This window comes from Fringilla coelebs (assembly GCF_963513975.1).
Source record: "Fringilla coelebs genome assembly, chromosome: 1".
NCBI lineage: Eukaryota > Metazoa > Chordata > Aves > Passeriformes > Fringillidae > Fringilla > Fringilla coelebs.
Genome location: NC_140028.1, coordinates 106,701,513 through 106,714,563, shown reverse-complemented (window position 1 = coordinate 106,714,563; position 13,051 = coordinate 106,701,513). Strand labels below are relative to the sequence as shown.

The window sequence follows — 13,051 nt, the reverse complement described above, 5'->3', positions numbered from 1 at the left end:
GAGTAAATCCATGTTTCAACGTACCACACACAATGCTCTTTGCTTTCTTTGTTTCATTATAAGCCAAGATATTTTCCAGTAATGCAAGTCTTTCCATTTATTCATTAACAGACACTTCTGTGCTCGCTCTTCTGCCGTTATTCTCTTTCCCACTATTTCTTTAAACCCTCCTGGCTCTAATCATTTCAGCAATACAGCATAAAAAGCCTTATTCATTAAAGTGAATGGCAGCAAAACTTCAGTTTCATATGCAGAACTGATTATTCCCCACTGCTGAAAACACAGCAAGACAGTTTTCTAAAGTAAAATGATAATATGCTCACGAAACACAGTAGTCTCAATAGCTGGTGCTTCTGTTGGTTTTGTTTTCATGAAAAACAGGAATGAAAGGTTGTACACCGTTTATTGCTTCTTACAAAATTAGAGAAAGTGACCCATTCAAGCTCTGAATTTCTTACAGCCTTTGTGCAAAGGAAAAATACTACCCTGTCATCACACAAAGGCATTCTAAATGATAAAATGAAACAACTTCACAAACTACCATCTATTATTCAGCTTGAACTGACTGTAGAACACCTCAAAAGCACTTCTTGGGGTAAGGTACTTTTATTGCTTAATACCTACTTGACAAGCCAATATTTCAAACATGGGAAAAAAAAAAGTGGCAGTGTCCTTTGGAGCACAGTGTCAAATCAAGGTTTGAGGTTGAAATTCCTATGCTGAATTCTTATGCTGAATAACAGCTCATGCGAGGAAAGAGGATTCTTCTCAGCAGCATCACTAGGTAAGATTTCTCTAAAAATTCTCCAAAATTGAGGGAGGAAATTTTGAAATGCAGGAAGTTGGAATGTATTTAGGATCCTTCAGAAGTTACAAAAATTAATACATGTACAGTAGGCTTCCCATTACATTTAGAACATCTTATTCTTTGTAACAATCCAACATTATGAAGGCTCAGACCATAACTGTGAAGTTTTGAACTCCAGAATAGGAATTCAATCTCGGCCAGAGGAGTTATCTAATAAGGAAAACCCACATTTTCCCCACTCGGTAACACAGGAATATTTATTATTTCTGAAATACCTAAAGCCACAAGTGCAGGCTTCCAAGAAGAAAGCATGATAAACCAGAATTTACCTTCACAGCTTTCAACAGGACTAAGCCCTTTTCCTCTGTTTACAGTCCAACATGTCTTTGTTGGTACACCAAGGAAATCCATAATGGTGGTATATGTGCGGTACCAGCTGGCTAGGACCACCTAGGGGGAAAACAGGATTAGAAGTTTCTGCCCAGAGTGACCTCTCCTGACAGCTGGCTCTCATCCAGGGTCATTTTCAAACTCAGGATTTATCTCAGCAATTTTGACTACAATTTCCTAGAGGTATCTAACAGACTTCATTAACAGACTAAAATTACATCTATTGAGACTCAGATGCTTTATAACAGAAATAATTTCATGCATCAAGCTGCAATATTCAGGAAAAAAAGCCCTACATATTCCATTGTCTGGAAGGCTCCTCATTTGAGTATTTTTGTTTATCAGATATTAAAATCACAGATGTTGTTGACAGAGGACAGTGAATGAAACTGAACCCATTCAAGACAATTAATTTTTTCCACCTCACAAGAATATTAGTGGACCAAATCTTTAGGATTTTTAGTCTGTTAAATTTTGATAGGTTAATTTTAAGCAAGCATTCAAAGGGCTTCCAGATGCTATGTAAGAGAGCATTTCCATTTTCCATGCAAATGCGGTAATGTTCTTTTAAGAACAACTCAACTAATTCTTAACACCTGACACAGAAAACATCAGTACTTTACACACAGCAAAAATGAGAACTCATCTCACAGCAAAGTCATTAGTTAATAACATTACCAAGCTATTCTGTCAGGATATATCTGACTTTATAGAGTTCATAAATGAGTAATGTGGCCATTCCAGTTGAGCTGCTTTGAAAGTTATAACCCAGGGGTTCCCAGACTGACAATATGTTTCACCACTGCAGTATTAGCTGCCTCTGCCCTGTGTCACAGAGAACATATATAAGAAAGATGATTCTCTCTTCTCATTCCCCATACAATTAATAAAACCCTTTATGTCACTTTTATCTTCAAGAAGGGCAAGAAGAAAAAACAGACAATGGGTGTGAGAATGTGATGGAGTAAATCCTCCTGGAAACCACTTCCAAATATACAAAGGACACAAAAGTGATTTGAAGCAATCAGCACAGATTTACAAAGGTCAAATCCCACCTGTCCAGCTTTATAACTTTCTGAGATGACTGTCTTGATAGATAAGGAGACAACTGTGGATATTTTTTAAATCTGGTGCCAATCTGTTCTACATCTTAAGACTAGATGATGGCACAAGAGAACATCCTCAGCAAATCTGCAGGATAAACACTGAAGGAGTGATGATCCTTTTGCTGCCATTCGGAGGCACATCAAAAGGCAGGGGAAATGGGCCAACAGGAATCTTCCCAACAGAGAAATGCAAAGTCCTGCACTGGGAATGAACACCACTGTGCACCAGTTCAGATGGAAGCTGACCACCTAGAAAGCAGTTTTGCAGAAAAGGGCCTGTGAGTCCTGGTGGACAATTTATACTTGAGCCAGCAGCAAGTCCTTGATGCAAAAAAGGCAAATATATCATCAGCTGTATGTGACCAGAACAAGAAAGGCGACTCTTCCCATCTACTCAGCATTGCTAACACTCTATTTGCAGTGCTGAGCTCAGCTGTGGGCTGCCCAAGACAAGGAGGACATAGAATAAAGATGAGCAAGACAGACTCTTCTTGGTTGACAAGAGATGAGACAATGAGCACAAATTCAAATATAAGAAATTCCACTTATACATAGGAAAAACTTTTTTAATTTGAGAGTGGTCAAACACTGGAACAATCTCCAGAGAGGTGGAGTATATTCAAATTGAAACTGGAGATGACCCTGAGCAAGCTGCTCTACATCACCCTGGTTTGAGCAGTGCTGAGACTAGAAGACCTTCAGACAACCCTTCCAACCTCAACTGTTCTGGGATTCTAAAATTCATTAATTTTTAATATCAAGGCTCCTATCTTCATGCTCACTTCATCTGCGACCTTCACACCCTCACAACGTAAATCCTGTATATTTAAAATATAACTACATCTTCCTAGACCCAGACTCCGTGCCTCAACATTGTGCCTTACAAAGTACAGTATCCTGAATTCCTGGAAGCTTTCTGAACATCTGTGCCCTGGTGCTTCTGGCAGTGCACATGTGCATACATGAACCAGACACTGCCCCATATCCAGACAGACATCAATAGGCCCGGAGAATCAAATCAGTCTCCTCCTCCTGAATGTCCCTCTGTTAGGGACATCTGTATGGCATATCTGCATCACCAGCCAAGCATATAAAGCATTCTTGCCAAACCAATGTTGCACCAAAAAAAAAAAAAAAGAAATTAAATTACTAATTTATCAGCCTAACCATTTAACCTGTTTATGCCACAAGTGCTGGTGTCTGCTGCAGATTTTACACATGAATACTCCCTAAAAAGGTACCAGGCTAGGTACTTCAAGCAAAAAAACCTGTTTTTTGCCAAAAGCTACTTTACATGAAACAGTTAACATGGGCATAGAAATGGAAACAAATCAGTAAGCAGCACAAAATTGCTAGGTCAGTTGGAGCACAGTGATGTTTCTGGAATTTCTACCGTTCTGTATCAGATAAAGCAGTAAATGCAGAACCTGGAAAACAAAAGCCTAGCTTTCAGACCCAGGAGCACTCTGTGTGCAAGGCCAGTCCTTAGCTGCAAAAGAACATGTAAAAAAGTCAAGCCCTTTCACTAATTGCCTGTGAGTGTGCACGTTAAAGCCAACTACATGGGCCATTGTAAAACACTCCTCATTTCAACTCACATCTTCATTATCACCACCACACACAGAACTATCAACTGTTCCATAACAATGAACATCCAGAGAGCAAACTTAACACGTTATCTCTCCACCACAGAAACTAACATGTTATCTCTCTACCATTTTTCATCAGAAATGAAAACACTACAATTACTAGAACAACCTGACTATGGAGCAAATACTTGGAAAATCAACTTTATTTGAATTTTAACATTGTACAGCTACAAGGACAACCTTGTAGCTTTCCATAGTTGTTTTTACTGCTTATATGTATAATTTACATAAATGATGTATTGATTACTACACACTCATTTTACTTTTTTTCCTTTTTTTGAAGTTTTTAAGGCTAGTACTGGCTAAACATATAAGTGAATTGTTTTACTTTTCTTAATTAATTTAACGTCCTATTTAGCAATGGGATTTCCAGATTGGTTTTGATGAGTTTAATTTTAATATCCATTAAACAAACAAACATTTTATTAGAATTCAGCCTTAGTGCTACTAATGTGCTTAAAGAGCTGGAAAGATCCCAAAATATCAAACAGGAAATGAAACACTTTAAGGAAGCAAGACTGGGTACTGAGCATCTGAAGGAAAAATTTTACTGCCAACAAATAAATCCACAAGCATCTTCTCACCACCCAGCCCCATTATAGTAAGAAGAAAATTCTATGAATTTGGACAACGTACTTCAAATGTCAAGTTGCACCTATTGACAGTTTCATAAACACAATTATGTGGAAACAGGAGCACACGAGAAATACACTTAAAAAAATCCCCCAAAGCACTATTTACAGGAAGTCTAGACATTAAGCAGTAAATGACTGAAAGGAGTAGAGGAGACCATTTGTCTGCTTTGCATGCCCACACAGGTCCAGAAAAGATGAATGAATTCATACCTTATCACCAATTTCTACAAGCCAGAATAATCCTAGAAATCCGAATGAACAGACAAACCTACACATTTTGCACTGTAATCAACCCAACGTTCTTATAGAATGTCAGCCACTATATTTGATTTCACAATCCAATTTATTTAGTCATCTTTCAGGATGATACTGATGAGTCGTTAAAAACAAGTTCATTTTACCAGTAATTCTTGATTTTTGAAAGTCAGACTATAGCTGAAGTCAATAAATCTTTTTCAGCTAAAGGAAATAACTCGTTAGTATTCAAATGATGCTCACAACAGGGCTGAACTGAACTGAATCCATCTGGAATTAGAAAAAAATTCCAAACAAACCCTAAATAAGTGAGAGGGCAACAAAAACATGCTCATCTACATAGAATTTAGTTCTTCCAGAGCAAGGACTTAAGAAGGAAATGAAACCACTACGTGCAACTTGTACAAATATATGCACACCAAGAACTCTCACACATACAGTTCCTGACTGCAGCTCTGCTCCAACAGAGCAGAAGAATGAGTAAAAAAGCTAGTACCCAACAATCACAGCCATTATTAGTTGGCTCTCATAAAAATAAACTTCTGCTGACACATGAAATTACAGAAATGTACATTAACCAAAGGAATCTCACTTTGCAAAATGCTTGAGACACACTTGCAAAACCTTAAGAGACAGAAACCTCAACATTTCTGTACACATGTTCTTTTGAACACATTCTGAACACAGGTTCTTTTACTGACAAAAAAGCAGAGTAGGAATGTGATCTAACCAGGTAACAAGTCTAACGTATGTACAAATCAGCAGTCAGTTCTCCACAGAGGAAATTCCTCTGCAACATCTAAGTAAACTATTACCACTCATGAATTTCACAGCCACCGGGAACTGTGATGTGCTTGGCTCTCTCAGTTTTGTGTGTCCTACAAAAAGTGGAAAACAAAATAATCTCTTGCAACCTGCATCCCTTCAGTCATTATTGTCACATACTACTGATACTTCATACATCTTATTTCCTGAAGTACACAACATCAGCAACCTACTTGCTTTCAGGGAAAAGAACAAAAACAGACAAGAAGTACAGAACTGGTCTGCAACTTTTGGGCACAAAATATTAAGATCCAGAAAGCTTTCAGAGTTGATTGAAAATACTTGAAATTTGGAAATTGATCATAACGTATGAAGTAACTTTCTCATTCAAAATCTGGAACTGAAATACAATATTCAAGCAACACTTCATTAGTCACTGTATCTTTGCAAACACATTCTCCACAGTACCTTTTACAAATTTGTAGTCAAAACTAAAACAACAAAAGATTTGCAAAAGGCATTATACTTAAAACATAACTCACCTCTGGGTAAAGATTGAACCTTTGTAAGGTGTTAATCACTAAAGGATATTCAGTTAGTTTGTCATTCATAATGGCACATACTCCACTCCAAAATGATGGTGCCTCAATAATGGTCTTGAAGTAGGAATAATAAAGACCCTACAAGAGAACAGATTAATTATTTCCAATAAAGATGTCACTTCTGCTTCAGGAACCACTACATACAAGCTTTATTTTTAAACAAATTTTGTAACGGAACAAACAGGACAGGTTTATCGAAGATGACTACCCCATTTTTTAAATCACTTCTATTACTGCCACGAGAACAAGTCATGTGGGTTTCCTTCCACTTTGTTTCATAGCATACCTGGCAATCTCTCATTTGGGCTGGTAACTATGCATTAAATAGTGTTTCACAATTCTCAAAATAAAAGCAGATAAAAGGCGTGTGTGTATATATATGCCAACATATATTAATTGAAAAAATATTTAGACAAAAAAGGCTGCATAAGAAGACTATAACTGAAAGAAAGGTATAAGGTACTTCCAGTTTAGTATTTTGGGTCCTCCAGAAACATACTTTTATTATATTTTAAGTGAACTGTGAAGTGACACATTCATAGGGATCGGCTGCAAGTCACACAAATGCATGCAAAAGTGTAATGCACAGCAGTTGTGCATTACACTTATGCAGAATGTATTAAGACATGTTGGAAAGCCCGTGATCAGATTACAGACAGAAGTTTTCCAAACACTGAAACATAATCTCACCATTTCCGTGCGAAAAGCCATTTCTCTTTCTAGTGTTGACAGGTGAGAAAAATGACGGTCATTTTCAAAAAGAGTTGTTATATGACACCTGCCAAAAAATAATAATTAAAATGGAATAAAGAGGCTTAGAATATGTACTAAATCATAGATACCAAAGAACATTCAATGAATACCCAAAGTTTACTCACAAACTGCTATTGTAATTTATTTGTATATTATACCAATATCCTCATTTATTCCAATAATTTTAAACTGAAAAAGTATGAACAAAGAGTATTTATTAAATTCTATTATGGCATTAGTAACAATATTATACATAAAAGTGTAATGTATTTTAATTTAAGTGCAGACACTTAAGAATTAAGCAGCAATTTTTCACCTGAAAAGCAGGTTTCACTCTTCTCTGAATAGGCTTAAGAAACCTTTCACATCATCTTCACAAGAACAGAATTATTCAGTTCAAAGATCATTTAGTCTTGAGAGGAAAGTTCTAAACATAAATTATCCCAACATCTTCTATAAAAATAACTAAAAATTATATTTTTATTATTTTAAAATACCACATTTCTTTGAAGCAATAAATTTAACCTTACCAATGTAGGACTCCTGCGAAAACAGCTGTAAAGGAAACATAAGGTGCAAAGTTACTCAAATATTTATATAACTGAACATGAAATCATGTTCACTGCAGTAATTGCAGTACTACTTCAGAGATGCTCAAGACCCCAGCAAACAGAACAATAGAAACACCTGAATTACACCTCCACAGCCAGGTCTTTAAAAATTTTCTGTGGTATGCAGCAGTAGGCAACATTTTCACCTACATCTTGCATCACACAAGCTGACCCACCAGCATCTAATGCACACATTTCAGTTATTGACAACAAAACTGAATTAAAAGCATTTTTATAAATAAGCATAAATATATTCACAATTTTTGTGACACCTACTGTGAATGTTCACTAAACTCCTGCTCAGATTTTCACTAGCTCATCCTAAGGCCTGGAGCACACTACGAGCAGCACTGCTAGGTCAAAGCAAGGGCAACCAACAGGCAGAACCTGGTGGCCTGAAAAGGCTTAAGGTCACTCTGCAGCCATTATCACCTGCAGCCTGCTGTCTCCTGCAGCCTCTCCTGCACCTCCTGGTGTATTGATTGTCTGCCAGCTTCTTCAGAATCTGCTAACTCATGGAAATGCTACAAACCAAACTTTGAAACTTTAAGGTGAAAACACAAGCTTAGCAAAAAAAGCAGCAGCTGGACTCCTGAGGCTTTCATGCTTCACAGGTGATACAGCATCAGGATGAAAAAGGAATGATGAACACTCCCACCATCATCCAGGTAATTATTTTGCTGAGAGGTGCACAAATTTGAAGTTTCAAGTTGAGCTATGAACTAGAGAACTTTTAAGTTCAAAACTTCATGCCTTAAATGGTGATTTAGTGAATTCCTATGTTAGACTAGCCTGTACAAAGTGGACTGGCCCTTGTTTGTCACGTTTGTTTGTTTTCTTTCCTAATGGACTCATAAAATAAATTTTAATTTACAGAGCACACTGTGTTGTAAATATGAGAAATCCAAATGGACCATGACAACCAACACAAATCTAATTGAGACTGTAATTGGTAAAAAATTATAGACTCTGCGCACAATTAGGTTCCATTTGTCCATTTGAAGACTATCTGCACTGCTGCCATGTAGATACAGAACAAGGGGGGTAGTCTGTGGGACAAAGGGAAGAGACAAATGCTGATAAAGCAGTGAGTTAACAGTCTAGGTCTCTGACCTCTTGAGCATGACAAGACCCAGAGAGGGCAGGAACCACTCCATTCGCTTGGGCAGTGCTGGCAATAAATGCAGCCTACCACGGAAGCAAAGCCTGCCTGAGTGAGGGATAATGGGAAGGCATTTAGAGGGACCACAGTGCTCCTTCTAGACCAAAGGTGTCTCAGTTCCCCTCTAGGCTTTCTGCCAGAGAAAGATCTGGCAGACTAGCTGTCTTTAACCCACAGAAATCTTTATTGTTAATAAGAGCCCTCTCATTCACATAGGCTGCATGGAGCAGAGATGGAGAGGACAACACCCTCCCTGCCTAGACCCAGCTGTGGCCAGAAAGGTGCTGAGCACCGTGTCCCTCTCCAGGGTGCTGACTAGCACACACCTTCCCTTCTTCTGGCACCCAGACACTGCTGTTGCCTTTCTGAAGATGTGGAATGAGTCAAGGTGCTTGAACACGGGTAAAACACACAGCAGTGCTTGCATGCTGATGCAGAATATAGCCTGAGTTAGGGAACGTACATTTGTTCAGGCTGCATGTTACAAGACTGCAGTTGTCTGTTTCTGAAAAGCAGCAGGGATAAGAGAAAGAAAAACCCTTTGCAAATCCACTACATTTATGTGGAATGGGAGTGGACTTAATCTACACTTCATGTCCTAGTATATATCCCTTATATATATATATAAAAAATATATTCCTCCAACACAGAGCCTGGAAGTGCTGCTGCTACTGCCAGTACTTGTTATCATGGTCACAACAAGGTTCCTAACTGTAGTGTGTTGCATTATGACCTAATTTTAAAATTTAAGTTTTGTAAGTGAAGACATTCAAGGTGAAGCTGGATAAAACAAAAAATTATCACCACAAAACAAAAAAAGAAAAACACACAAAAAATTACCTAAAAAAACTTCTAAACTAGCTGCCGGTACAATTTAACAATATTGACCTCATGTTAAACACTTCTCACAGCAGGTGAGGTGGTACTATACTACACTGAAACTTCCTTCAGTTTTACAGCTCCACTTCTATCACTTGAAGTAGGTTTTTCAAAGACAAGACTGGACCCAGACAACTCGGTTCCAGTTGGAAAATCAAGACCTCAATCTTTCACTTAGAACTTCACCTTTTTATATACTTTCTAAAACAAAAAAATCACCAAAATTGCTTGGTGTAAGCAGAACTTAATGTTTTAGGAAAGGTTCTGCAGCTGCAGGGGTATTTTTATACTAAGGACATTTACATTAGTTCTCATGGAAAGCTGCAAATGTCTTTCAGAAGAGCAGGCATTGATATGACACGGATTTCCAGGTAAGCACATTAGCTCTATCAGAATGCAGCAAACCATATTCCATACAAAACAACATTCTGCAGCAACTGTATGGAAAGAAACAGAGCACCCCATATCTTTCTTAGTTATTGCTTATTGACTAATAGTTACACATGTGCACAAGGCATTATTTTATTTCTCAGCAACATTCACAAGATTTCCAGTAAGATTAGATACTGAAATGCATTTGCATATACACACACACCAGCTATAGAAAAAAATAAAATTAAGACAGATCACACGTTAGGTAAGAATATACAGTAAAGTCCATTGCATCTTTGTTACCAGTATTGTTCATTAACTCAAATTCACATAGTTCCAAGTAAGGCAAATATACAGTACTTTATTGATGCAAATAAATGATCTATTATTATGGAAATTACACTTCACATCCAGACATACCACTTATTTCATAGAGGAAACAATGTCTTTAAATCTGATTCTTCCCTTCAGTAAATGTTTTATTGAAAGTCAATGCAGTAAATGTAAATACATTCACAGTTATTTTGGAGAATTTCCTATACATTTTCACAGTATCATTCTATTATAAGTACAAAGTGAAGACCTCTCATAATCACACAGCAATTAATGTTAATTACTCATATTTCAAGAGACAATGGGCTTAATTCATAGACTTCCACTCTAAGTCCAAATCAGCATTTTTCAACAGACTGCATTAAGCCAGTTTCTGATGGAAAACATGCAGCTCAGCTCTGTCAAATTACCACCCTTTGATCTCATTAATATCCTTAGTGGAGAGGGAATGAAGGCGGGGACAGGAAGGGAACACTATAGTCCTAATGCTACAGACACACAGCTACCATGTACTTGAACTTGCAGATGCCATTTTCTCCCCCAGCCTAAGAAGCCCCAAAACCAAAGCATATGATAAGATTTTTGCAGACTAGGGCTAATGTAAAATCTGATAGATTTCCTATTTTTGTCTGCGTGTTATTCTAAGAAAAGCAATATGAATGACATATAAAAAGGATTCTAATTCTGGAAATTAAATACTGAAGAATATAGCCATTCTTTGGCTTTATTTACCAAGAGAACAACAAATGCTGAGACACTATAATCCAACAGGATGTGAAGGCTACAATAAACTGATTCATATTATGCAAATATCCACAAAGTGACCAAGTAGGAATACAGCAGAACTGGAAGCAATGAGGAACCTGCAAGCATTGACTACCTCTGCAGCTTAGTCAAACTGTTACATTCTGAGATTCTGTGCAATGTAATATGGATGTCTTCAGGAATAAGGCCTCAAATCAATGGTCATTATGAAAAAAACCCAAACAACATGATAGGGTGAAATGTTGTATAAGAACATCCTTGAAAATCTGACTATACTGCTGCACATAAATTGGGAGATAATTCCTAAGAGAAAAAAATTCACAGTCTATAATTAAATTACCTCCAGCTGCAGGAGCCTCTGTTTTTAAAACATGGACCTTAGATCTTAAGCAAAGCAACAACAAAAATTCAAATTCCACTAAACTTAATCAAAACTCACTATTTCATATTTAGTATATGTACATTCTTTGCTACTGCAAATACTTTGCTTTTACTCAATTGAAAAAAACTCCCTGAAATATTTAATATGTTTTCTGGGTTTCATGGACAAATTCAAATTCCAGAAATTATACAGCTCTCTCCCTAATCTGCTCTCAAACTTCAATCAGAGGAAAACCTTTTTCAATTCTGACCATCATTTCTATGTCATTTAAGTAACTATGAGTCTAGGAAATAGTGAATAAACAGATGCAAGTAAAGCAATTCAGGAACACTTTATTCATTAATTAGTTTGTAAGCTAAGGGCTGTTTCCCTGCTACTGCTTTGTAATGTAATTCATCAAACTGAAGAAACTCCCTCCGGCAGCCAGGACTACTGGTGATGTGATTAACAGTACCAGCATCTTTGGAATACCCTGAAAGTCTTTATTAAAATACCTTTTAGGGTATATCTAATGGTGCAGCTGACAAATATGCTATTACCTAACATTTGTTAACTTTAGGAATGCATCTCTGCAAATACATCAGGTGGTTTTTCAAGCCTTTCGTCATTAATCATTCCATTATTTACTCAAAAATATTCCCAAAGATAATAACACCCAAATTTACATCCCTCTACAACTGTATGTTCTTCCACCGAACAAGCTGTTGTTATTACATTACTTAATAAGAGTTGCTGCCTTTTTTTTCTCCACTACAAATTAATGACTAGATAGAAGATATACATAAATATCTGGAAATTTTTTTCCTATAAATATTTTGATACCACATCAACTGCTACAGTAACAGCTTTCCGAAAGTTACCAGGTAGGAAGTTATTTCCTGTCTTATTTCCTGTCCCTTTTCAACATCAGCTATGGTTTTTTCCTTTTCAAAGTTATATTTCCAAATATATTTTGACACAATTTACAATTACAGAGGAAAAAAGGTAAAAAGATCGGTATTTCCCCCTGCCACAAAGTATTCCTTCTACTTACCCAGAAGGACCGTGAGCCAGACGTTGCTATCAGCTTTTGTGATGAAGGCCTTTCTGTCGACAACAAATACTGCCAAAAGAACACAAGTACCTTAAGCATCACTTAAGTGCAGCGTCTATAAAAGGATATCTGAGGTCTGCAACATTTTATGTAAAAATCTTGACTAGACCTCAAAAATGCTGAAAGAAACTTCATACAGCAAGTTCATAACTACACATGAAAGCTTTAAACATCACAGACAGACTACTAAGGAGACTATATAAATCATCAGGTTTTTAATCTCTGAAATAACTTTTACAGAGTAACTTGTCAAAAGGGAATTTCTACACAGCTATGTTACTGGCAAATTCGCTCAAGCAGAAAGTCAGACTTCTAAAGAATACTGAACCCTCCGTGCTTTCCAGCAGAAATAAGCTGGTCATGCCAGCACCGCAAGCTGCGATAGTCAACACCACCAGACAGACTGCTTTAACAAGAGTTACTTACACAAACAGCACGCTTCCCCGCTTCCCTCCCAAAGGATGCCGAAGTGGTAAAAAACCCTTTCCCCT

At 37.1% G+C, this 13,051-nt stretch overlaps 1 protein-coding gene across 1 annotated transcript in view; it reads right to left on the bottom strand.

Moving 5' to 3' along the window:
* Window positions 1-13,051, bottom strand: part of DPY19L1 (dpy-19 like C-mannosyltransferase 1) — a 44,505-nt gene that overhangs the window by 30,557 nt on the left and 897 nt on the right. The window contains exons 2-6 of the mRNA XM_084211188.1: window positions 12,501-12,569; window positions 7,494-7,518; window positions 6,901-6,988; window positions 6,151-6,288; window positions 1,138-1,258 (exon numbers count right to left, since the gene is read on the bottom strand). Coding sequence (XP_084067314.1) covers window positions 1,138-1,258; window positions 6,151-6,288; window positions 6,901-6,988; window positions 7,494-7,518; window positions 12,501-12,569 — 441 coding nt within the window. The remainder of the gene's footprint in view (window positions 1-1,137; window positions 1,259-6,150; window positions 6,289-6,900; window positions 6,989-7,493; window positions 7,519-12,500; window positions 12,570-13,051) is intronic.